General features: G+C 29.7%; 1 protein-coding gene across 13 annotated transcripts in view; it reads right to left on the reverse strand.

Moving 5' to 3' along the window:
- Positions 1-27,062, reverse strand: part of LOC109601412 (disks large 1 tumor suppressor protein-like) — a 211,928-nt gene that overhangs the window by 10,556 nt on the left and 174,310 nt on the right. For all 13 annotated transcript variants that reach the window (XM_049965447.1, XM_049965446.1, XM_049965445.1 and 10 more), the window contains 3 exons: positions 22,125-22,346; positions 16,951-17,098; positions 13,962-14,085 (listed from right to left, as the gene is read on the reverse strand). In XM_049965447.1, the coding sequence (XP_049821404.1) occupies positions 13,962-14,085; positions 16,951-17,098; positions 22,125-22,346 (494 nt within the window). The remainder of the gene's footprint in view (positions 1-13,961; positions 14,086-16,950; positions 17,099-22,124; positions 22,347-27,062) is intronic.

Here is a 27,062-nt window from a genome sequence, read left to right on the forward strand (position 1 = left end):
TCCCACATATCTAAATACAAGCGGAGAGAAATTACCGCGTCTCCTAATAACACCATGAAGAGTCACGAATTCGATGCTATCTTGATTTATTTATATGGACTTATTGAATATATTTACCTATCGCGTCGTATACATTACGAACCTTCACAATTAAATAGTAAAATGAACGATAGTTTTTTGCAAAGATCATATTTCACGTTAAACGAAAAGAAAACCTTGATTAATGTACTCGGTACGTGAAACTGTGAGAGAGAACACGTCGGAAAAACCTTGACGGTTTCATATTTGACCTTTGATGAATGCGACGACGTTGCAATTTTGATTCTCACTCGCTGTTGACTCGTAAAGCAGATATCGGGTCTTCTCCGACGACTCAATAGGTTCTTTCTCGGGCTTCGGTGTATATTGTTCAGTAAATACATTTCAATTTAGAATTGTCTGTCTTTTGTACCATTTAAAAGTTGAATAGGATTCCATTTCGCATCGTAATTATTCCTTAACAGTACAACGGATGCGACGCAGCAATAATCATAAAAAATAATCATTCCTTGAAAATCATAAAAACACCTAAAATTCATTAAAAAATGTAAAATATATGAAAATATTATTATACATATATAAAGAAGAATATAATTAAGACTTATGAAACTTAAAATTTAACAAGAAATTTAAAACATTCATAAAAAATATAAAACATGTATATCACATTTATAAAAAATGTAATTAAGTGTTATGAAACTTAATATTTAGTAAGAAATTTGAAATATTCATTAAAATTTACGTAAACTGGCAAAAATATAAGAAAATTAATACAGAAGAAATTAAAAATTTTAATTAAATACTTTTAAAAGAAAGTACATATTCTAAAATAATACAAAAATCAAAAATCATTAAACACCAGAAATTCATCATTGAATCATGTAATTGTTGAAAGGTTGTAAAATGAAACAAAATATAAATTTTGTACTAAAATGGACAAAAAGCATGTTAATAGAAATTCTTCACAAAAGGTTTAAACAATATAAAATTTCATGTTAAAAATTATTGGTTTATAATTAATAAATACTCTATAAAATTCTTTAAAACAATATAAAATTTAATTAATAAAATTTATGTAAATTAAATACCAATAAAAAATATTTATTTCGTTTATGAGGTGCATCAAAAATTTTTTTAAATTAAATTAAATCATATTTAAAAATAGCAAAAATTAAACATTTTTACTAAAAAAACATTTTTATTAAAAATCACAAAGGCAAATTTAATTAAACATTAATTTCCAATGAAATTATAAAAATATAATGGAAATATCTATGATGCAATAAAAATTTAAATTTCAGCTAAAAAATATAAACGTTTATTAGAAATTTTCATGGTCGAAGTATGTAAAAAAATGTAAAGATTAATAAAGTTTATTTAAAATTTTCATGGTCGACACATGTAAAAAATACAAAAAAGTTTAATAAAATTTTCATGGTCGACACATGTAAGTCATATTTAAGGATCCACCGTAATCTGCAACCTTCGGAAAAACTCATTGTTTCCGCGCAATAGGTTTTCGTGTCGTTTAATTCGCTGTTTAAGATGTGGAAAACGTACGAGGTGAACGCAGATGATAACGTTTAACTGGCAGCGGTTCATCCAACTGTTTTTCTCTGATTGTGTTACGAAGGTTTATCCCAACGTGGGAAAACATAATAAACGAATATAGGTCGGAAAAAGTAGCTTATTAACTTAGTTATTACTTAATATCATACTCAATTTAAACATCTGTTAAAAATTATCACATAAGTTATTTAAAATAACAATTCAATTTTGTTATTAATTATTATGATCAAGAACAATTTACGTCCAATAATGAAGCAAGTCTAAATAATTTTTGTTCTAAAGTTTCTCCGGAAGAAAACATAGCCCCTCAAATGTAAATTTAAAAAAATGTTTTTTATCTATATTTCCGTAACCTTTGGAACAATTTTGTTTAAATTTGGTATGTATTATCCTAAAATGCATACCTGCAATTCAAAGTAATAAACTTCTGGTTTTTGCCCTATTTTCTAGGCCATTAAATATTTTTTAAAACTATTTATAAAAGCTTTTCATATACGTTGTACAATTTAGAAGAAAAAGGTGATTTTAATTGATTTTGAATAAAAACCCGTTTTTTAGATATTTCTGTTGTAATGTTTATTTTTATTTCCTTGAAACACCTTGTATTGTTGCCGTTCTTTGAACGTCCCTAAGACAATTAGAGTAATCAGGAGCAAAAATTAAATTGAAAACCGCCGTTTTTCAAACAGAACTCGATAACGATCGGGGTCATTGGCGAATACCGCTACCACGGTCGAAGAAATTCATATGGAGGCCAGGCACCGAGTTCTTTCGATGGGTTGGTCGATTTTTTTACCCTCGACACACGAGTTCATTATTTCGCGTCGACCAGTTTTATCAATTAGGATCAAAATCGACATAACCAAATAACAATGGAACACAGTTATTATTTAAATTAATTTGCCATTCTGTTTACATCGTTTCGATAAATTACACCTGGAACACTATGGAAGTTTTATGTTTGTGCACGATTCGACATCAATTAAGCAACGAGGTACACAATCGAATCAGTGTTCGCATGCTGTTTGAATTCAGCAACGAGTTGTTTAATCCGCCGAATAGTTTACAAACCGTCGGATGCATACGCGAATTAATTTATATGTTGCTAATGATTTTTTTCAGCACATTTCAGGCGTAAGAATATGCAAAACCGGGCGTCGAGGGGACGCAATCGAATTTGTACAACAGGCCGTTGTTGTATTTCCATTTGCATCCGAAATAATTCAATATCGGGTGTATAATTGCGATTTAATAATTCAGTAAGTCGTATCAACCCCCGCCCCACGGCGTAAATTAGCATACTCGTCCGAAAAATCAGCATTTAAATTGAATTCGGCACACGTTTCGCGTCGGCATTGTTCTTTAATGGAATAACAAATTTCGTAGACACGATACGATTGAATTAGGCGATTTAATTCGTTCGAATCAAATTTTCGTGGCAGATGCAATTGACCTTGATCCCGGTTCGTTTATTTTTATTGCTGCGACTCTGGCTTTTATCCGGGCTCGTCGTATTTCTTCCATATACGTGGCCGGTCGTTTGTTCTTGCACGGGCATTAATCATTCCTAGGATTTTCCGAATTGAATCTCTTTCTCGAGACATCTACGGGCATATTAATTGCTGTCCGAGCCGCTTTCAGGTCGTTATTTAAATAAGGAAACTCACATTTGCCTACAAGTCGCTTGATTGAGCATTAATTTTTGAGAATAATGTCCGTTTCATGTAAATACGATGAGTTTGAACTGACACAGATATTTCTCATGCATGAAAGGCAAGATCGGACGTTGACGACGTGACGATTGACGAAAAAAATCGCATTTTACGCGTAATAAATCACTGCCAATTTTTTCCGCACGCACTTTATTAATAATTTATTAATAACAGCCGTTTACCGCCAGCAGTGAAATAATTTCACGACATGAACATTACAACTTATCTTGTGTCGGCCAACAACACACGCTTGACAATTTAATGACTTTCTATTTGCCGCTAATAGACTCGATGGCTTCGTTAAATGAGGAAAAAACGGCCTGCACAATAAATAATTCAGGTTAGCAGACGTAAAGTTCTGTTGCAAGTTCACGAGTAATTGCTAAACAGCGGCTGCAATCGCTTAGCCAATACTTTTTATTAACTAACCGAGAAATTGGCTTTTGATTGTTCAGAAATTATGCAAATGTTAAATAACATAAAAAAAATTCTACAGTGATTTTATAGTAAAATTTTACGCACAATCGTAAAATATTAATAGCATATGTGTTAGCAAAAAGTCATAAAAAATTAGAGTACTTTTAAAATTATATTAAATTACTACTGTTGTTTCATTCAGTATTATAAAAACTACTATATTATTCTATAAAATATTAAATATATTTTTCTAAACAGAGCTGAACATAATTATAGCAACTTTAATTTTGTAATTTATTATTTAATTTTACATTAACAATTTGTATAATATCCTATTTATTTTATAATTTTGACCCATTTCAGTGGCTTAGACTCACCATATTTAGAATATACTTTCAAGTCTACATTCCTGCAATCTTCCTGAATAGCTGTGATTACTAAGATTGTAAAATTTTTATGTCGAATTTGGTTTTAAATGGTTGTTTGATGTCTGGACATTGAGACGACTAAGATGAAATATCGATGTTCAGGTCTTTTAATCAATCTGTCAAAATTTAAAATCTTTTCATGTTGAAACACATTTATTAATCATCATTTCTTCAATATATGAAAGCAAATTGTTGTTTAATATGTCCATGTACATAAATCAGTCTAAGGGGGTCTACGTCAGACGAATTGAAGCATCACCATAACAGAATCAACATTTTTTTATAAACTAAATTTATATATATTCGTTCTCACTATTCTGTGGTTCAGTAAATGGAATTATAAGCAAATCAAAATAGGACGTTCACATTTTTAGAAGAAACCAGGATTTTTCTTGTAAGACTGGAGTCAAACCATTCCCTACCCATTAACCATTTAGCAAGTTACATTTTCTAAGGTTGGCTTTAATTTCAGTTGATGATAAGATTGGATTGTTTTTTGACATTCTCAGTACATTTTTTTCGTAGCTTTCTTAAAAAAATATTCTACTCTTTGATGTATTAAATTGATCGAGTAAAAGAAATAAAATTTCTTAAAGAAAAATTAATTTTAAATTTGAAAATTTGCTGATCTTTACGGTTTTTGCTTGAAAAAAAATTGACGATAACGTAATTTTGCAATTTTTTAAAAATTTTTGAAAATTTAACTATTTTTGTATCATCATCAAAAAATCAATATTTTTCCTATATATTTTTTTTTAAATCAAAATAGAAAAAAAATATTAATTTTTTATGATATAAAAAGTGAAACTTCATTTTAATAAAAATTATAAATTATGAAAAATTTTTAAAAAATTGAAAAATTACGTTATCGACATTTTTTTTAATTTGTCACTTTTATGAATTTTTTGAAAAAAAATTGGACTGCAGTATACAAAAATTTTTCATAAAACTTTCAAACAAAAGCCGCAAAAATCGACAATTTTCAAATTCAAAATTAGTTTTTCTTTAAGAAATATTTTTTACTCGATCAAAACATACTCTTTAATACGCCGTGATTTTCGATTTTATATTTTGTAATATAATATATATTTTAAATTGCAAAATCAATATTTCAAAAACGGAAAAAGAATTAAAAATAATTGTATCTTTTGTCTGTTTTCTCTGTAATTTAGATAAAATATTCCATAATATAGGTTTTCAGACATAGAGGTGACTTTATGTACTGTAATTTGCACAAATATTTCAAAAACGAGGACCGATAAAACTATTGTAACCACCTCAAAATGTTGGTACTAATTGAACGTTCAAAACATGATTCCAAACAACCATTCAAGTGACAACTGAAAAAGGAGACCTTGTTTATATAATTTCCGCGGGATTTTTCAATACGATTTCCCGTTGCGTTCTATAAATATAGATAGAGTTGCATAACGTTTCGGTGCAATCCGATACAACCTTGGTAACAGTTATCGGAACGCATTTTGCATAAATCGTAAATTGTGGCCGACTGTGTTTTCCTTCCTTCCGAAATTTCCGGTAGGTGAGACGGAGAAGCTTGTTGGGTTCGTTCATTCATACGTCGATCGAATTGCAAACAACTTGTTCATTGAATTAATTGAGTAGGAAAAAGGTGAGGCACAATGTGTCGTTTGTTGCGTCACACCGTGAACGTGGTGCCCACCAAATCGAATAATTAGAAAGTTAGAATTACGCAAATTGTAATTTCGTGCGACGATTTGCATCTGTGGGAAAAAAACGGGTTTGTGTATTAATGGTTATTAATAAAGTACGGACAATAAACAAGGTTAAAAACGGATTCTATTTTTGAAGACAAGTAGTTTAATAATATATAATTTTGGTTTAATAAACGGTTATATACGTAAGCTATTAAAAGTGTGACGCTCGAAGCCGGATACAGACAAAAATTTATTTATTACCGACTTTACAAACAATAACTGAATTTCCCCGTGGTTGCAGCTCATTAACTATCTATAAACCGCTTTTAAAAATTGACACCAAATATGTACGTATTAATAATAAGTTTATTATAGTTTCAAATTGCCTGCGCCTTAAGATAGGAAAACCTTTCACAATTACAGATTGTACATATGATAAATTATTCATGCATAGCGTATATTTTTTATAGGAAACTTTCTAGAGAAGATTTAAGTCGAACGAACATTTAGGCAATTACCAAAAAAATATCTAATAAACGAAATTAACTTGATGTTTTGTGAGAAAGGAGTCGAGAAAAAATAATAAACAAATGAATTTTGTGAGGGTAATTGAAATAGTGACTGTTTAAATTGCGTTTACAAAAGTAGGTTATATGCTAGGACGTTCAAATTATACCTCGACATTTAAATTATCAGAAGATTATATTCAAGGGTTTCTAAAATGAAAAACATTTTAACTAAAATTGAAGCTAATTGCTAAAACCTTTAAATTTTATCATTTTGCATATTTATAAGGCGATTAATGTTGAAATAATTTTATAATTGAAATAAGTAAACTTAATTATATAAATTTAATCCAAACTTCAACGATAAAAGATAATTAAACTAAGGAAAATTGTTGTTGTAAATGATCTTATTTATAAACTTACTAATTTTGTTAACCTCAGGAAAAATACGGTATGCATATTTAAAATTATGTTAAATATTAATAAAAAATAAAAAATCCATCGTATAATCTATTATTTAGAAGTGATTTAAAATTCAAATCAACTCTTATGAATCACCAAAGGAAACTGTGACTTATACGGTTCATTAATAAATAGTCTTGTGCTAAATGAACGTTACACAACAGGGGGAACGTCACAATTCTCTTCTAACAAAGGTTTTTAACACCCTTTAATATCAATATCCTCAAACCACCGCACTATGATCGTAAAATAAATCAACTTTCAAAATTTACCAATCAGAAAACCACCATCACACAACCACTTCAATTAAGTTCAGTTCACCAAAACACCGAAATAATATTTCGTAGCATAGGGACGTCATACAACTGCAGTTTCGCAACCCTCATGAAGTTTGGCGCCCAACGACACTCCACCCGTGACTCACTCACTACCTAGACGACCGTCGAATAAAATGTAAACAACTCGTCGCTCGGTACATTTGTTCATTTATTCGAACGGAGCCGTTTCATTGGCCGACCTTCCGAAGTAGTCCAAGTTCGAATGTGTGTGTGTGTCGACCAAAATTGACGTGAAGAACCGGTGTATCGAAAAAGAAGAAGAAGAAGAAGGGGGTTCGAGCATTGTGTGCAATATGATCCTGTTTCTTTATTTAATTATAAGAGGGTGCAGGTTCAGTGACGTGTGGACAGGGTCGGAGTTGTGCGCAGGGGTGGCTTTGGCCAAATTATTTAAATACATGGACAAAGTGAAATTTGAATATTTTTCGTATTTATTTTCAAAACTATTTGGCAAATTAGTCAATTAAAAAATATTTTAAATTAGACAGATCAATAAACACAAATTGATCAAGATTGATAAATTTGAGAAAGAATATCTCACCAATATACACTCTTATAAACTTAAAATATTTTCAAAAAAAGATTCGAGTACATAATTGGAAATTAAATATATTACAGTAGTTTTTTTGTGTGTAAAACAATAAAAATAATAAGAAAAAGAAATTTTTTATTTATATTTAAATATGTACCATTTTAAAATAGGTTGTCAAAATTTAAGAGTACTTAAAATACGTTCAATAATGAAGAAAATCTAAATAATTTTTTTTCTCAGGCTTCTCGCTAAGACAATACAACCCCTCAAATTTAAATTTCAAAAATTGTTTGTTTTTTGCTCATATTTCCGCAATCTTTGGTCCAATCGTGTTTATATTTGGTATGTATTATCCTAAAATATGAACCAACAATTTAATGTAATAAACTTTTTCCTTCTACAAAGGTGTAGATTGTAGGGGGTGCTCCTCTATTTTTCGCCCAATTTACCTCGCCACTGAATGTTCTTTAACATTATTAATTCACATTGCTTACACAATTTAGAAGAAAAAAAGCACTCTTGATTAATACTGATTATCACAGCCGTTTTTAAGATATTTCAGATTGAATGTTTGAAGAAAATTTAAGTGAAAACATTAAAATCTAAAATGTCTCAAAAATGGATGTCATAATCAAAACTAACTAAGAATACTTTTTTTTTCCAAATTATGCAAAGAATATAAAAAGCATAAAAGTTTAAAAAAATATCTAATGGCATAGAAAATAGGGAGATAAAAAGAAGCCACAGTAAAAATTTGGAAAAAGTTTAATAAATTGAATTATGGGGATATATTTTAGGATAGTAAATACCAAAAATTACGAAAACATGGCAAAAAGAAACAATTTTTGAAATATAAATTTTAGCAGACATTATTTCAAGAGAAACTTGAGAAAAAATATTTAGATTTTCTTCATTATCGGACGTGTTCTAATTGCTCCTATCCATTTTAGAAACACCTTGTATTTGTAAATTATACAAGTTAACAGAAATTCTTCAATATACATTTCCATTAATATATTGTTTATTAACGGCATAAACTGTTGTAAACAAACAATAAATTAACTATTTTCCATTAATATTGTTCTTGTTTTTTATTTTTGCTTAACGGTAATTTTATTATTTTTACTCTTAAATGTGTTGCACAAGTTTCCTTAAAAAGTAACCAATTAATTTTAATTTGTCGCCACACTTCTAGCATCATTAATGTTTCCATAATAATAAATTATGTTATATTCCTTTTTATGATACATATATCAAAAAACTTTCCGGCTTCTACGTTACGTAAAAAAACTAATTACACGCCAAAAAAAAGTAATTTGTTAAAACCAAGCTATATTTAATTGGAATATTTTTTAAATAACCATCACGGAACTATTCGTATAACAATTACAGTCTGGCAAACAACAATTTAATTGTTATAATATGTTTACAAACACAAACAATGAGATTCGTTGTTAAATTTCATAATTGCGTACCAGCCAAAATAGGATAAACAATTTAGGAATAAACGTATTAAATCCTCCGCACAAATGCAACAGTGCAAAGTGAAAGCCGTTCATTTCCTGCACAAAAATGGGAATAATTAATAAATACGTTAATTAATAATGTTCGAAGTAGTAAGGCGAAAGATTATCATAATTAATGAACGTCATTAAGGCAACAGAATTGACGACTTTGAATATATTACACGTAGAAATGTTTGACAAGTGTGCCTAATTAGCTTATTTAAAAAACCGATTGGCATAATTGGGAATTTTGATTTTACATTTATACTGCAATTTAGAAAGTAAACCTCGGCTTATCGCGACGATAAAAATTATGCATGTATATGTATAACGTGTCACAACTGAAATGAGTAAATTAACAGAGTCCGTTCCCGGTAATTTAGTAGGAAATGAAATGGAAAACTGGCGTATAAATTAGCCAACAGATAATAGAAAGCGAAATTATCAGACTATTAATAAAATATTTACGCGGTCGAATTAAATCGCACGAACAAGTCGAAAAATAAATGGTAATCGAAGATACGTAATGCAACCGCAAGGTATATCTGGTTACTCGTTGGAATCAAGTTAATTTTTGAAAGGTAAAATTATCAACGCATCAGGTAATTCAGAGTGCGAAAAAAATATGTAATTAAACGAGCGTTGTGTTCACAAAGATATTTTTTGTGCATATGACGAATAATGAAAAATAATTCAATGAACAAAATTGTGCTTCGACAATTTGCATGTGTTTCATATACGTATTTGCATTTCAAAGACAAATCCGTGACTATGGGCACACATACGTATGATAAATGGGCGACCAATTTAACAATGTTAAACTCATGCGCCAGTCAAAATCCTTTGACGATCATCAGGAAAAAATAAAAAACGATTTGCATTTAGAAACCCACGATTATAATTTGTTGACCAATTTTTTTATTCTTATTGTTATTTTTTTGTTGTCGCTTTTAATTGAAATCGTCCAGTTCTCGGTTGAATTGCAGTCATTAAATTGATTTTCAGTAAACGACACACACACACACATACACATCAATTAAAATTAACAGTAAACGCGAATGACAGTTTCAGATTTATTAACAGAACGTTTGCCGTAGCTGTCGCATGTATCCTTTTTTTTCCTTGTGGTAGAGTTTTGATTTACAGTTGCTGCCCCATTTGCGTAACTCTCGTCGGGCACAGGTGTGCAATCGGAGCGCCGTTAAAAAGTGCATATGGAACAAGAAATCCGTCGAGATATTCAAATCGATTGATTACGATTTGAATATATTAAATTAAAAGACGATGTTCTCACGACTCGCCGACGGACCGTGTAGGTTAGAGACGGTGCATCAGATACAGGAAATTGCATTTTTCTTTTAAATATTCATGGTAGAAAGGTTGTTGAAGTGGAAAAAAAATCAATTTCGCCTGTAAAGATTTTATTAATATGGAATTTAAATTGAAATCCTAAGAAATTGTTTGAATACGGAAAGAACGAGTAACTTTGCATAGGAAAATTAATTAACTTCAATGACAAGAAAATGCTTACTTTATTCCTCTTGCTTTTTTATTTCATGCAACTACTGCAGTGTTTATTCAATTATGATACAAAATTTTAAAGATAATTTGAATAAATTCCTTAAATATTTTTAAAAATAAAATAATATAGTTAAATTATAGGATTAGTACATTTCCTTCATATTTATAAAATAATTAATTATGAAGTAATATTCTTCAAGTTTCTTGAATTGCTGTGATGAATTCATTTAAAATCATAAAATTTAAATGTCGAATTTGCTTATAAACATGATCTTCCATGTTTTTTATAGGGTTGATGTCTGGAGATTGATACGGACAAGAAAGAACAATCAATCTTTCAATCAATCCAATTTTGGATTTGTGTTTGAGATCGTTCTTATGTAGTCTTTAGTATAAACCGGCATTTTTCTTATAAATCTGGAGTTAAACGAACCCCATCCACTAACCATCTTCTCACAGTGCTTGAACTAATTTCAGCAATTTCCTCCAGGTTGGCTTTAATATCAGTTGACTATTTTTTAACATTCGAGTTATTCCATTATCTCTTTCAAGTTTTTCAAACACAGGCAAATTTTTCATAGCTTTCACTTGACCAGTTGCTCTAATTTTTTTAATTTTTAATATATGAATCGAATTAATTTTTTTAGTCGTAAACTCTTCATGTTTTTCTCGGTCTCTTTTAAGAAAAAAAAATTAGATTGAACAGTTGTGTAGTAGGCAGAAAAAAACAATAACTAATTATAGGTACTGACATCTAATTCAAGTTGTATAGATCATATTTTATATATGGTTTTATGGTATTAAGTTGCTATAATTCTGGTCACTACTATAATTTTTATTCGATAACCCGGTTACTCGAAAATAACTGTGAAAAATTTACATAATTAAATAAACCAACAAAATTTGTTATTTAATTTGTTATTTGTTAACAACTGATGTAAAAAAGGTAAATCAAAAAAATTTTCACTTTGATAGTGAGTTAATTAATTTCCTTCAAATCAATTGAAGTTATACGAGTAAAGTTTTATGTTTAATGTACTTTTAATTGGTAAATTAAATTGTTTTTTTCTGATATTTCAGTGATCATTTTAAAAATACAAAAATATTTTACTAGTTTCTTTGAGGGGCCAATTATTATTAATACTTTTTTCTCAATCTATTCATTTAGTAGATTCTGAAATAACTCATTCGTATGTATGTATATATATATATATATATATATATATATATATATATATATATATATATATATATATATATGTACAATTCAGCCCTCAACATGTTGATAAGTTGATATTTTTTTTCTGACAAGTCATGGTTCCGTTTATCAAAGTTCGTCTGTATACCAAAAAATCTATGAATATATTTCACTCTAATTTAGAAAAAGTATTTCAACTGCTTTTTATAGTTTTATGACTTTAAGAATGTAATTTAAACAACAATTGTATGGTCTTTAAAGTTAACCATATCTTAATTTATTAGTTCTTAGAAATAACTATCAATCAAGATTTACTGACGATTTATTAAAATCAGTGATAAGCTTTAATTGATTCGGAAAAGAGTAAGAGAAATTGAGAGAAAATTTTAACATATAAATTTACTATTATATTATATTATTGTTTTTTAATAAAATACGAATGATTAAATGAATAAATACATAAGGATATATATAAGAAAATATTAACACATAATAATAAAATTTTCACTTTTCTGTTAATCATGTATACTGTAATTTTCATCGTTTAATTTTTATAACATGTTCATTAAAATAAAATTACGCGATGGTTTTATAATCGACAATGTATATAATGATATTCCCCAGGTGAAATTTTTTTGTTTCATACCAGGAATGTCATAGTAGACTTTTGTTATTAAAATTAATTTAACTGTAAAAGCAATTTATTTTTATTTATCTTTCTTAAACAATAAAATTTTATGCGCTATAAAGAATAAAATGTGAAAATTATTTTCAAGACATTTCTCTAATTACTTACAGCCAATTTCATTTTTAAACCCCAATAAAAAAACTGTTAGATATTAACACGAACTTTAATTAAATTTAGATTTATAATTTTCCATTAGTAAAATTGCAAATTCAAATATAAAATAATCGTCGATAAAATATTAAATATCCCATGATTACAGGAGAAACTAAACGGGAAAATGGCCATAAAATCGTCACTAAATTTCAATATTTACATCATCTTGAAGTACACGAGGCAGTAAATATTAACACGAATTTCTTCCACTCTCTGCCATTAGAAATTTTACAAACGGCGTTAAAAACGGCCGGGAATACACACAGGCTGTCAAACGCGATTAGTTTTATTGCACGTGTCCATACATGGATATTAATGACACACTCCCTACCAAACACGACTGTCGGATTAACCGAGTAAATTATAATTGATCTCGGTGTTGGTAGTTTAATTGGCCGATTGCGCTCAAACATTAATCTTAATTGTGGACAAACGCATTTTTATTGTCCGAATCAATTAGCAGGTGAAATCGTCACAATCACGCCCACAAATAAAGTCAACCGTTTGATCGTTTAAGGTAAATCGTATCGTTTTCGAATTCTCGAATGTCTGCAAATTTTTTTCACCGGTTGCTAATCATCCTTATTGGCGGGTATCGAAAGTGTTGCGTTTTAATGTGGAACGTGCGCCTATTAACCGAATTTCACCGTAAATATTTATTGTAATTTTTCGATTTTTGTGTCGAGAATTACTTTAAAATCAACACGGTCGTTTCATCGAGCCGGATCGGTTTTTGCGCAAATATTTTCTAAACGTTCGTTAAACATGATTGACGACTTGTTTGCATTGATTTATCGTATAATTATTTCACCGCTTCGGTTTCCAATAAATATTTCATTATGGAGCCGTTCCTTTTAAGAATATTCAGTGCGAAATTGATCGATGTTAATTTCACACTTTTAATAATAAACTGATAAAATGTGTGATCGTTCATAAAACTTATATACATTATTTCATTATTTGCATTGAAGTTTGCGAAGCAAAAAAATGCACAGACAATATTTTTTTGCTTGTGCCGAACATTAAAATATAAATTTCACATAAAAGCCTGTAATGGATCTGCGACGTCGGATGAGAGAAAGCTTTTAAAACAACTTTTAAGTTTGCACCGATGTAACATCGCATGTCAAATAGACAAGTTATTCCGGCTCGGTTTGTTTTTGTATTTCAACGTACGTTTATTTTATTTTAATGGCAAATAATGTATGTGTTCTTACCTTGTAATATCCTCGTGGCTTACAGCTCTCGGTGTGGAAGGTGGATGATGTAAAGCTAAATTTGATGAATGCACCGAGTGCACTGAATGGACCGATTCGGCGTATTGATGTGATGCTTTTGTGGCTGGAAAAGAAAAATTACCTCAATTTAAAAGAGGTGGATTTTGATTCGATTTACTGAGACGAAATTGTTTTACGTACTCGAAAACTCTAGGTTCAACTTTAAAGATAATAAATTTTATGTTCCATGCAGTTAAGAACGATTTAAATTTAGATATAAAACCTCAATTCTAATAAATAAAATGTATATTTTATTAAAGGAAATTTATTATTCATTGACCTCTATTGAAATTTGGCAACAGGAAATATTTGGAGGGAAGGAAGGAATTTAAAAAGTGTCCTAAAATATTTTTTATTTCCCATATATGTTTTAACAGAAGTATTAATAAATTTCACGAGTGGTATAAATTTTAAAGGACAAATAAATGTTTTCTTTTTTTTAATGGGATTTCGTAATTTACAAGTCAACTGAAAGCTTATTTAATTACTGTGGTGATATTTATTATAACTTTTTAAAATGTTAAATATTATAGTCATAACTATTTATTTAATGTGAACTGTTAAAATAATATTAATATTACTTAATTATCTTCTTAACTGAACCAGACACAATTATAACAACTTTAATTTTGAAAGGTATTTTTATTGACTACATAACATATAATTTAACATTAAAACTTTAGGCTCATCTTTTGTGACTAATATATCACTGTACATAAATGGGTTAACATACTTTTTGTGTGCTTTTGTCTATGCAGAATGTCCAACATACGCAGGACATTCATTTTTAATTGAATTAAATAAATTCTCACTGTTCTGTGGTCCAGTGAAGGTGATACTGAGCAAATCGAAATCGGACATTCACATTCAAAGTAGAAAGCAGTCTTTTTTGTAGGTTTTCAATCAAACAAATCTCCATCCACTAACGTCCTTCTCACAGTCCTTGAACTAATATCAGTCTAATTTTCCCTAGGGTGGTTTTTATGTGACTTGATAATAAGGATGGATCATTTTTTGATTTATTGTTTGACGTATTATTATTGAAATACTATAAAGTAAAAAGTGACTATAATTTTGTACAACGAAAAATAAAAAATGAAGGTAGTTTTTTAAAGAACAAAAATATTTTAACCACCTGCATAGTGGGCACAACAGAAAAATTATATAGCATATATTGGGATCCAAATAGTTTAGCTCATATTTTTAATAACATATATTTGATTAAGTTGATATAATTATAGCCTCTACTGTATTTAATAAACATGTAAATTTTAATTTTTTATTTTTTTCAGGTTTCGCTTGCATATTTATTTTTGTCATCATTCTGTTATAACCTAAATTAAAACATACATATTAATTAAAAGGCAGAAAAATATAAAAATAAATTTTTCAAATTTAAACTAGGAAATTTTATGAAAACTAATTTCATCAAGTAATTTTAATCACATTTGGTAATTTTAAACTTTGAAAACCTTTTTTATAAAATCATTTATGACTTCTAATTTTTTTCTATCGTTTTTTATCAAAATTACAAAATTTACAAAATTTTTATTAAATAATATCTTAATATTGAAAAAATATTTTCAGTTTTCTCTCTAAAATGGTTAATTAATTTTTATTCAGTTATTATTTTAAATAAAATTTAAATTTTTATTGAAAATCTTTAAAGAGTTAAATAATCCTGAAAATAAAATCCTTCTGACCCAATATCTTACCTACGAATTTACTTTATACCATTTCATCAGTTGAATTAATTATACTATTGTTGAAAAATTATAAATAAAGATAGATGTAAATAAAAAAAAATAATTTGCTTTTTTTAAAAAAACTTGGTTTTACAAATAAATATTTCAAATATATAAACAGACAGACTCAAAAACATTTCAGACTCAATGAAAATCACCAGATTTACTCAGAATCTCACTAATTTAGCTCCGTCGTCATCAACACGAAATTTATTACTCCTCAAACTCCCATTCCATTCACACCTACTGAAATCTTGACACTTGCAGTTCAGAAATTCCGGTCCGCGAGTAAAAACAAAACATCTGCATTGCAACCCCCGTCATCCGGTGGTCGGGGGAAAACGTCCGCGACAGCTCGTATTTTCCGCAAGTATGCCGCCGTCCCCGGCAACTCCTGTCGCAATTTCCGAAGGACTTTGCACCGCAGAAAAACAACGACCGGAGAGAACAACAGACAGTGAAACTGTTAAGTGATGTTTAACGAACGAATTTTTTTAATTAAAGCTCTGAGGGTTCGGTTAATAACGGTTTATTAGGTTTTCTAGGAGGCGGTCAACATCCGCGATGGCTGAATGAAGAAGGTTGCGAGCTGTTTGCTTTTCTGATTGGTGTTTTTCGTAAATCTAATCTTAAATCGTTTTCGATTTTTGCTGTGCGAAATTCGACACATGTTTCGCCGCACTAAAAATACACTGGAGAAAATGAAGCGGTATTTAAATATAGGCGAAGAGTATCGCAGACGTCCTGTCAGTATTTATATTGAAACCAGGAATAAACATTATGAATAGGAATAGAACGACATCTATTTTTGGGTCCGTGGTCAAAAAACACGTTTGTCGGTTAACCCAACCTCAGTATAAATAAAAAATGGAACTAGTTTATTTAAAATATAATATTTATTGGTTAAATAAATAAATTAAAATATGGATTAGTGAATTGTTTAATTTTGACGTAGCGAAATTTACTCGCTTAACTAAACCGGACATGTTAAATTATGCGTTCACTTCCAGAATTTCACTCCATTTGCGGAATTGGCAAATAAAACGTGTTCATAAATTTAAGAGATGAACGCATCGAGTTGCTGCAAGATCTAAATCTCGACCAATAAAAATAAGTAACCGTTTTGGGAATGCGATGTTTCTTCGGTATTGATAAAACAAAAATCGATCTAGTTTGGCACTCACATAATTGCGGAGAATAGGAGGTATCTGACGCGGGAGCATTGAAGGCACTCTCTGGTTTCGCCACGACAAGCACTACCCTGTCCTGTGTGGTTTTCAACGTGGTGACGGCGTCCTCGTGGGTCACGTTTTCCAAATTCACTTCGCCTTTCTGCAACAAATGAAAACAACTTTAACAATAAACCAAACGCGATTTTTTTTATTTTTATATTTTAATATTACCTTGTTTTAAATTTTGAAAATATACTGTTTCAAGAAAACACAATACATCAATAATAATTGATTATTATTAATATTTTCTGAAACGTATACACTCTTTATATATGTCCTTACACTTTTTATATATTTATTATTCGTAGTATAGGTGGAAATACCTCACATTAAGTTCAAATTTTTATTTTTTATAAACATCAATTTATTTAAAAAAAAAAAAACAATATTTTTTAAGATTTTTTGTAACAATTATAAACAAAAATCTATTTTTAAATAAATATATAAAGAGTTTATACGTTTATTTTTCCCATTTTCGGAAAATATTAATAATAATCAATTATTATTGATGTATTGCGTTAATTTCTTGGAACAGTGTATAATTTCCCTTTTATAATTAACAGTTATAAGTTAATAAAGCTGGTATGAAATTATGCAGCACAAGTCTGGAGTTAATTATGAGAATAATATAAAAAAGGAGACGGGGTTATTGCAAATAACATAAAACAAGTATCTACTCCAGTAGTAAAATGAACTAAGGGAGGGAATATTTAATTAATCCCCTTGTATTTATTCAAGTAACATAGAATCCTGAATCAAAATTTTAATTTGAAAAAAGCAATTTAGTCGTGTTGCAACGAAACTACATTAAAACATCGAAGTTTATTCTAGATTTCAATTGAATTTCATAGGCGGCGACCGAAAGTTGCCCCAAAAATTTATTAGAATCATATTGGACAGTTTAAAAGTTCTCCAGCGCCGCGTTTATTATTGGCGAAGGCGCGGGACGTATTTTAAAAGTAGTACCGTAAATAAAGTTACTGTGATGAAAGTATTAAAATATATTCCGGGCACCGTCTCCTCCCTAAATTATTAAAGCCGTAAAAGAGTGAAACAAGTCATTTGTATGCCGGCAACTGAATACGGCACTTCATTTCAGACGTATTCTCCACTAGATTATTTCACTTGTTTTATTAAACTCGCATCTCGCAGACGAACTTTTGATGATTTCCATGTAATTGATACATGAATTCGCCCAGTTTAAAAACGTACGTTGTCGGGACTTTATTTTAAACATAACGTTTTAAAAGAGTTTGTATTAAAAAAAATTATAATCGCAATCGTGAATTCCGTCCTCCTTTTTCGTTTAGATTAACATCCTTCCCGCTCACCTTTACGGCTCGGCATAAAGAAAGAATTACTTTAAATAATAAAAGCGGTCATTAAGGTTCAAGCAGTCGCTGAACTGTCACGACTCGACGTTACTTTAAAGAGGGTGTCTTTAACGCAGGAAACGCCGGACGGATTTACCGGGATTAAATGTACGCGTTTAATTGTATTTTTAATTTTATTTTCCATATAATATGCGATAAATTTCCGAATTTAAACCGAAAACAATTTTTAATTAACTTGGAATGCAGTAAATAAAATTTCAACCGCACATAAATCTATTATTTTCATAATCAAAAACCGTAAATAAATTTTATTTATTTATAATTAAACGTAAACCTGCCCGCTGCACACACATAACTTATTAATAATAATTATTGTGTTGCGTTCGGCTCAGTTCGTGCGGACGCAAAAAAAACATTTTCCATTTGGCGGTTAATGAATTTTCCCCGCGTTACTCCACTTTAACGAATTTATTGTTAAAAAATGCGCCGCCCGAACAATTTCCAATTATATAATATAGAACGGTACGTGCGCTTTTATACGAACAATCTGCACTTGATTAGAGGCGTCAAATTCCACAGGACTTCCTCTAAATTTCTTAAATAAAAAAAATGCGAACTCCGACCGTAATTTACGCTCCGGCAGGAGAGTGTTAATGACGGGTGAGTTTTAATTAGGCGCATAAAGGACCTATTTTTCGGACGTGTCCTAAAATCCTCGACACAGGAGTGTTTTTGCTTTAATTAAAGTAAATACTCCTTCAGTGGCCCGACACCTGACAAATAATTGGTTTACTTTGTCCGGATAGGTCCGGTTTCGACGCCGGCAAATCCTTTGTACCAACTCCGGAGTAATGGGCGGTTATCTTAACACGGTTTCGGTCTTTGTGGTGTTTAAGCCTAAACGGTGTTTACATTACTGATCATTATTATAGTAACTTTTTGAAATGTTAAATATTTTAGCCATAACTTTTTTATTTAATGTGAACTATTAAAATAATATTAATTTACTATTGTCGTGTTTATATAGAATTATAAAAATTATTATATTTCTATTCTACAAACTGTTACATACATTTTTTTAAATTGAGCTGGACATAAATATAGCAATTTTGAAAAGAATTTTTAATAATTAAATCTGCGTTATTTAATTTAACATTTACACTTTGTAGAACATTGTGTTTTTATATAGACTCGAGCATTTTCCGAATACAAAAGACTATATTCTTTCAAACTACTTAAATTGATGTGATGAGTTCATTTAAATTTGTAAAATATTGTTGAATTTGGTTATGTTTTCTTTAGTATTAATGTCTAGAGATGGGCAAGTTAAAAAAGCTCTAATCTTTTAACCAACCCGTTACAATTTTGGATGGTGTTTCGTATAGTTTTCATGTTAAAAATACATTTATTAAGAGCATCATTTCTTCAATATACGAAAGCAAATTGTTGTTTAATATATGTCTATACACATATCAGTCCCTGGCTACGCCAGAAGAATTGATAATTTCACCCCCCCCCCCCCATGTTTCACAACAAATTTTTTGTGTAGTTCTGCCCCTGTGGAATATTTAATACAAGTAGAATCATCAAAGATTAAATTTATACTAAAAACTACTCGTCCCCACTGTTTTATGATTTAAATAATATGGTGCTAATCATGTCACAACTGGGATTTCATTTTTTTAGTAAAAACCAGAGTTATTATGTAACCCCCCATCCACCAACTACATTTTCACAGTCATTGAACTAATTTTAGCAAGTCCCATTTCCCCCAGATTAGCTTTAATTTCAATTGACGATAAGATTGGATTATTTATTTGACATTCTAATTATTCAGTTATCAATTTACCTTCATGTTTTTTGAATTCAGACAATTTTTTGTAGCTACCACTCGGCCAGTTTTTAATAATACAGGAAACAATTAACTTATGGAGCGTAAAATATTAACCACCTCTTCTCGTTTCTCTCGGTATGGATAATGTTAAATTACAATTTTACTTACAGCTTCATATCTATCAATGATTATAATTGTAATAAGCAAAATACAACTAATAAATAATCTATTTAAATTCAAGTAGTACAGCTCATATTTTTAATATTTGTACTTGGAATTTTTGAAAAATTTATTTTTAAATGCACACCGAAATCATTGTACTATTTAATTATTTTTGCTTCAATTATTTTTTAACAAATAAAAAACTATTTTTGTCATATCATATTAATATTTTGTATGGTACTTTTTGACCTTCATAACTGCTTCCTATCTCTTGGGCATGGCAATCAATTTATCAATTTGCCTCTGTTCTATTGAATACCAAATAATAACACACAATTTCAAATAAATCGGTCCTGTTTCGCATATATATCCCTGATTTTGGGTTCAAGAATTTTCCACAGATTCTCCTTTTCCGTTAAAAATCAATCTTTAGCCAAGTTTAAGGTATGTTTCGGATCGTTGTAGTGTTCAAAGATATGCCTTATAGACATTTTTTCAAACATATACGACTCCAAAATATTACTAAGGATGTCTTTATAAATGAACCGATCTTCCATACGATGAATTGGACCAACGCCGTACGAAGAAAAACACCTCCATACAATCACAGGTCCTCCTCAATGTTTAACAATTGTCTTTATGTATTTGTTATTCAAGCGTTCACCTTTCGGATATCCAACATTCGTGACTTCAAACTGTTTTTTCCAGTCGTTCATTGTCTACCCAATGTGCTCAGGGGCAAATTTTAGTCTGACTGTGATGTTCTTCTTTCGTAGAAGTGGCTTCTTTGCTGGCCTACAACTTTTTAAGCCAAAATCCATAAGCGGAAATTTGGGCCGATGGTAAGAATGGGTCGGGCTCAACAATACGCACATTTTTATCATGACGTTAGGTAATTTTTCATGGTCTGTCTGAAGCTTATCATGTGCTAACATACCACTGACTATATTTCTGAATAATTAGCGCAATAGTGTTAGTCCTTAACTCCAAACGCTTCGAAATTTTCACTTGCTTAACACTTCTTTTATATAAATCTAATATTTTGTTACTCAACTACAAACCAATAAATTTGCCTTTACCCATTTTAATGAGGTTATTAAACGCCCAGGCGTATAAATATACGAATACTGGCTTTTTTTTCAACCAAAAAATTTAAAGTTCGTACAATTCATGGTGTGGGGTAGAATGGGTAAAATATGTAATCATTATAGTTCAATATCATTAGAATGTTCAAAATATAGAAATTCCAGGTATTATAGCGAATACTGTATTTTAATAAGTTACTATAATTATGACCATTACTTCATGTATTCTTTATAGCCAATAATAGATTAAGGTGAGAAATGGAGTAGTGCAAATAAAATTTAAAACGATTTTATTAATAAATCAAGAATATTTGTTATCTGTGAATAATGAGTAATAACAATTTTTTGGAAGACAAATTTTCAGTGGTTCTTGTTTATAAAACAACAATATATTTCAGTTTTTAAAACAACAATATAAAGAAAAATAACGAATAAAAACCATACATTTTTTGTAAGACAAAATGTTTTTGTAGCAACATGTAACAACGTGTGGCAGACCGAGGTGATAAAAACGGTTTTAACACGAACATAACGAGCCTTGTGGTGGCCGGACTTTTTGCACCATCCGCAGGGCACTTGTCGGAAAATAATAATATATCCGAATGACGCTTTTTTACAGCCCGGATAGAGATCCGCCTCGCACTGTTCCTGTTTTATTTTACTTTGCCGGACAATTAACACGTTTGGGTAAAAAAAAATCTGGATACGTACCACGGCGTCCCGGACGGCGACCAGCTTGTCGCCGACGAGCAGCCGACCGTCGACCTGGGCGGCGCCGCCGTCCATCACCTTGGTGACGTAGATGCCGTTGTCGCCGGGGATGTGCTGATTGCCGATGCCGCCGGCGATGCTGAAACCGAGGCCCTTGTTACCCTTCACCAGCTCGATGTCCATCAGCCGCATGTTCGTCGGCTGGCGTCTCCGCCTGACACACTGGAAAAAGAGAAATTACATTTGGCAAACAAAAAACGGGATTGGGTTCATTTTCATGCATGTTACAAAACACATTTATTTGCACAGTTGTCGTGACTCGATTACAGGAAAATAGAAACTAGAAAAAAACTCACATGCAGTGAGTTCATTAGGGCCGGAACATTTTGAGCGACGCGTCCTGATTGTTTTGCGAACGTCCTTTTTCCATTTTTTTTCAATATTAAAACGGCGCTGCGACGGTTTTAATAACGTGCGTGATTTATGGAAGCGCGGTCCTGTTTCAGGTGAATTATTTCGCCCGCCAAATAAATAACATAAACTTTACCAAGATTGATTTTTTTTACGTTACGTTGAAACAAAAATATTCCAACTATTACGGTTTGCAAAACTGGTGTATTTCAGCCTGAATTCCTGGGATGAATATTTTCGAAAATTATGTAAACGTTTGAAATAACAGCTTTCAAAACAATTGCGTTACGCCAAAGTTATTTGCATGAAGCGCATAATTAAATAAACATATATCTAATTTGCGGTTTGCGGCAATCAAGTTTAAATTAATTTGTACTTTTACTTATTCAATTACAATTGTTTAAATGTCCTAATTCGATTTACGAGAAAATTGCACAAAAATACGCATTCTATTCTATCCTATTACGTTCGCTTTCAGTTATTGTATCCACTCTGCCAGACAAATCTTACAAATTGGATTTAACAGAATTGCGATATTCTGTACGAACATAGACCGTGCAAAAAATAAATAAACCAACTGAATTTTCTTGATATTAATGTTTGAACTGGAATTTTTATTTAAAATTAAAACTAGATTTTTTCCCATACAGGAGAAATATGTTTATATAAATAATAATCAATTGGACAAACAAGTTTGTACTGAAAATTTCAAAAATGACATCAATGAAAAATTGTTTGTATTCTTATTGAACTTTGTGGCTATATACTTTATGAAAAAATTGAAATTTTGTGGCATAGAAAAGTAACATTTAATTTAGAATAATATATTCAACATAAACAAAATTGTACCTAAATTTTTAAATAAATTAATAATTTTGTGACTTAATAAATATTATTACTCAGTAATTTTTGAGAAACATACACTTTGAGACTGAACTAGAAAATTAACATTTAATTTAGAATAATATCAGTATAAACAAAATTGTACTGAAATTTTTAAACAACATTTCCATGAAAAATTCTTTGTATAATTTTTATATAAATTGATAACTTGGTGCTTTAAGCTACAGAAAAGTAATATTTAAATTAGAATAAAAGTTTCAGTATAAACAAAATCATATCTAAATTTTTAAAGATAACATTTCTATGAAAAATTTCTTGTTTAATTTTTAAATAAATTAATAATTTTGTGGCACAAAAACTATTATTATTTAATAGTTTTTAATAAACTTATACCTTGAGATTAAACTAGAAAATTATCATTCAATCTAACATAATAATTTCAGCATAAACAAAATCGTACTGAAATTTTTAAACATGCCATTTCTATGAGAAATTCCTTGTAGAATTTTTAAATATATTATTAATTTTGGAACTTAAAAAGTATTATTATTCAGTAGTTTTTGAGGAACTTATACTTTGAGACTAAACAAGAAAATAAAAATTTAATGTAGAACAAAAATTTCAGATTAACAAAATTCTAGTAAAACTTTTAAACATGAAATTTCCATGAAAAATTCTTTGTATAATTTTTAAATAAATTAATAATTTTGGGGCACAAAATGTATTATTATTTAATAGTTTTTAAGAAACTTATACCTTGAGATTAGATTAGAAAATTAACATTCAACCTAATATAATAATTTTGAGCATAAACAAAATTGTACTGAAATTTTTAAATATGCCTTTTCTATGACAAATTCCTTGTATAATTTTTACATATATTATTAATTTTTAAACTTAAAAAGTATTATTATTCAGTACTTTTTGAGACACTTATACTTTGAGACTAAACAAGAATATAAAAATTTAATGTACAACAAAAATTTCAGAATAAACAAAATTCTAGTAAAACTTTTAAACATGACATTTCCATGAAAAATTCTTTATATAATTTTTAAATAAATCAATAAGTTTGTGAAGTCATAGAAAAGTAACATTTAATTTAGAATAATTATTTCAATATAAACAAAATTGTACCTAAATTTTTAAAGATGACATTTCTATAAAAATTTCTTGTATAATTTTTAAATGAATTAATAATTTTGTAACTTAAAAAGTATTATTATTCAGTAGTTTTTGAGAAACGTATACCTTAAGACTGAACTAGAAAATTAACATTTAATCTAAAATAATAATTTCAGTATAAATGATATTTCCATAAAAATTCTCTGCATAATTTTTAAATAAATTAATATTTTGCAGCTTAAAAAACACATTGTTCTTCAGCAGTTTTTAAGAAATTTACAGTTTGAAACTGACTTAGAATTTAGAATAACTTCAGTATGAATAAAACGGTAATGAAAGTTTGAACGACGTTTACATAAATAACTCATCCCAATTTTTAAATAAACATTTTCCAATGAAAAATCCATAAAAACAAATTGTTACTTCTGATAAGTTGAGTACGCCATTAAATTTTGTGACACGTGCAATATTAAACGTATTCATAAAAATATTACATGGATTCGTGGTGGAAATCTGGTTCCGTAGTTCCACTTACAACCTCTCGACACGGCAATTCCCTCGAATTCGAGCACACTTTCCGACATGTTCGGCAAATAGAAAACGGACATCATTTCGCACGGGGCGTTATTAAAAACGTCGTCGTTTAATATCGTACGTGGATTTCAACATTAAATATTCACGTTTTATAGTAAAAAAAATTACGTTTCGTTCGTTTGCCACGGTTGGATTTGTACAACTAACAAACGAAGTTTCCGTGTCGCGACACAAAACGCCGCATTCAACATATCAATGTTCCTCAACAATTTAAAACAGGTCCGGGTTCCGACTCACCCCCTCTGGAAAATCTGAATTATGTTTGTTCGAGTGGAGTCTAAGTTCACTGCATGAACGGCAGAAATTTCCCTACGAAATATTTACGGCCACATGAATATTCAGAGATTGCTTTGAACTCAAATTGCCTCGCAACAAATTACACTTCAAGGATCGTACTTTTTGTCTGCCTGTTTTGAGGAGTTAATAAAACTGTTGCAGCTTATCATAATGTTTGTATACAGTTTTTATTTTACCGAGTAGTTTTGACTACGTCATAAATAAACGTATTTATCAAACATTGCAGAAGAAGCATTGGGAAATTCGTAAATAAATAATAGCTTGTAGGAATTAATTACTTCATTTCCATAAGTAAACAATAAACACGCTAAACAACGCTAAACATGTCGCAATAAATTTCCTTTTAATTTCACTTTTTCCTTCCATTAATCTTTTACGTTGAAGAACCTAATTAAATTTACAGGTCTTAAAAAATATTCAACATGAGAATGTTGTCATAAAATTCGAAATTTATTACTGCCGTTAAATTGAACCTTTTTTTTCGGGCCTAAAAAAATCTCCAGATTGAGGATTTTAAAAGAGCAATTTCAGTTTATTATGCTGAGCAGAAGCGAACATTTCCAAACAATTTTTAAGCGCAATTTCTCATCGTCACGTCAGAATTGGGAAAGCAACAAAAGTCGCAAACAAAAACGCCACACACACACACAACAACGACCCTTAATTTCAGCGTGTCTGAACAACGTATGCACGAACGGCGACCAAAAGGAGAACGGTGACGGCCGAAAACACACGTTAAATTTCGCGACCGGACCTGTTCCGCATATTTAGGCGGTGCTAGTCTACTTCCGGTATCCACGACATGTTTCCGGCACATTCAATATGCTGGCTATGCAATAACCGCAAAACCCTGCGTCCGATCTGGCACTGTCATAACTAAAGTCTTTTTAAAATAAATTTATCTGAATTATACTTTTGCTTATTAAAATATCAATATATGATTCATACAGTGGTGGCCATAATTATAGCAAATTATTATAATGCATAATGTTAGTCATTAAATAACTGCGTAATAAAAATACAACAAAATTATGGTAATTTTTTACTTTATAGTGTTTCATGGATAGGAAAATTACGCACACTTTGATGCCCTGTATATCTGTAAATGTTGAACAAAATTAATGTAACTTAAATTAAAAAATGTAAAAATAAGGTACATTTTTGTGACCACTTAATGTTGGACATTTACTTATTTCGGTCATTTAGTAAGGTGTCACGTCCCTAGTATTTGAAATAAGGCCCTACAATACTCAGGGGTAAAAGATTCCCATATTTCAGTTAATTTACCTTCCATTGATTCAATCGTCCTTTGGCGATTATTTCTCAGGTAACTTTTCATTCATTTTTAAAAATTTTATTTATTATGTTTTACATTTATGTAGAAAAAAAATTTATACTTAATTTAAAACTTTTGGGTCCTATTTAAAAACTAAATTTTAATTATTTTACAATTTTTTGCCTATTTTTCTGAGTTTTATTTACCAACATCACTTTGGAACATCATCTATTATCCACCGTAATTTCGATTTGACCCAAATTAATCGATTTTTCTTTTGATTCTTAGTTAAAGGTGTTTTTTTCGTCAGAATTAAAATTTTAATTAGTTTAGGTGATTTATATATCCACTAAAAATTGCAATCTCTTAATGTGGCCCTTCTGTGCCTTTTA

Source organism: Aethina tumida, chromosome 3, assembly GCF_024364675.1.
Source record: "Aethina tumida isolate Nest 87 chromosome 3, icAetTumi1.1, whole genome shotgun sequence".
Lineage (NCBI taxonomy): Eukaryota > Metazoa > Arthropoda > Insecta > Coleoptera > Nitidulidae > Aethina > Aethina tumida.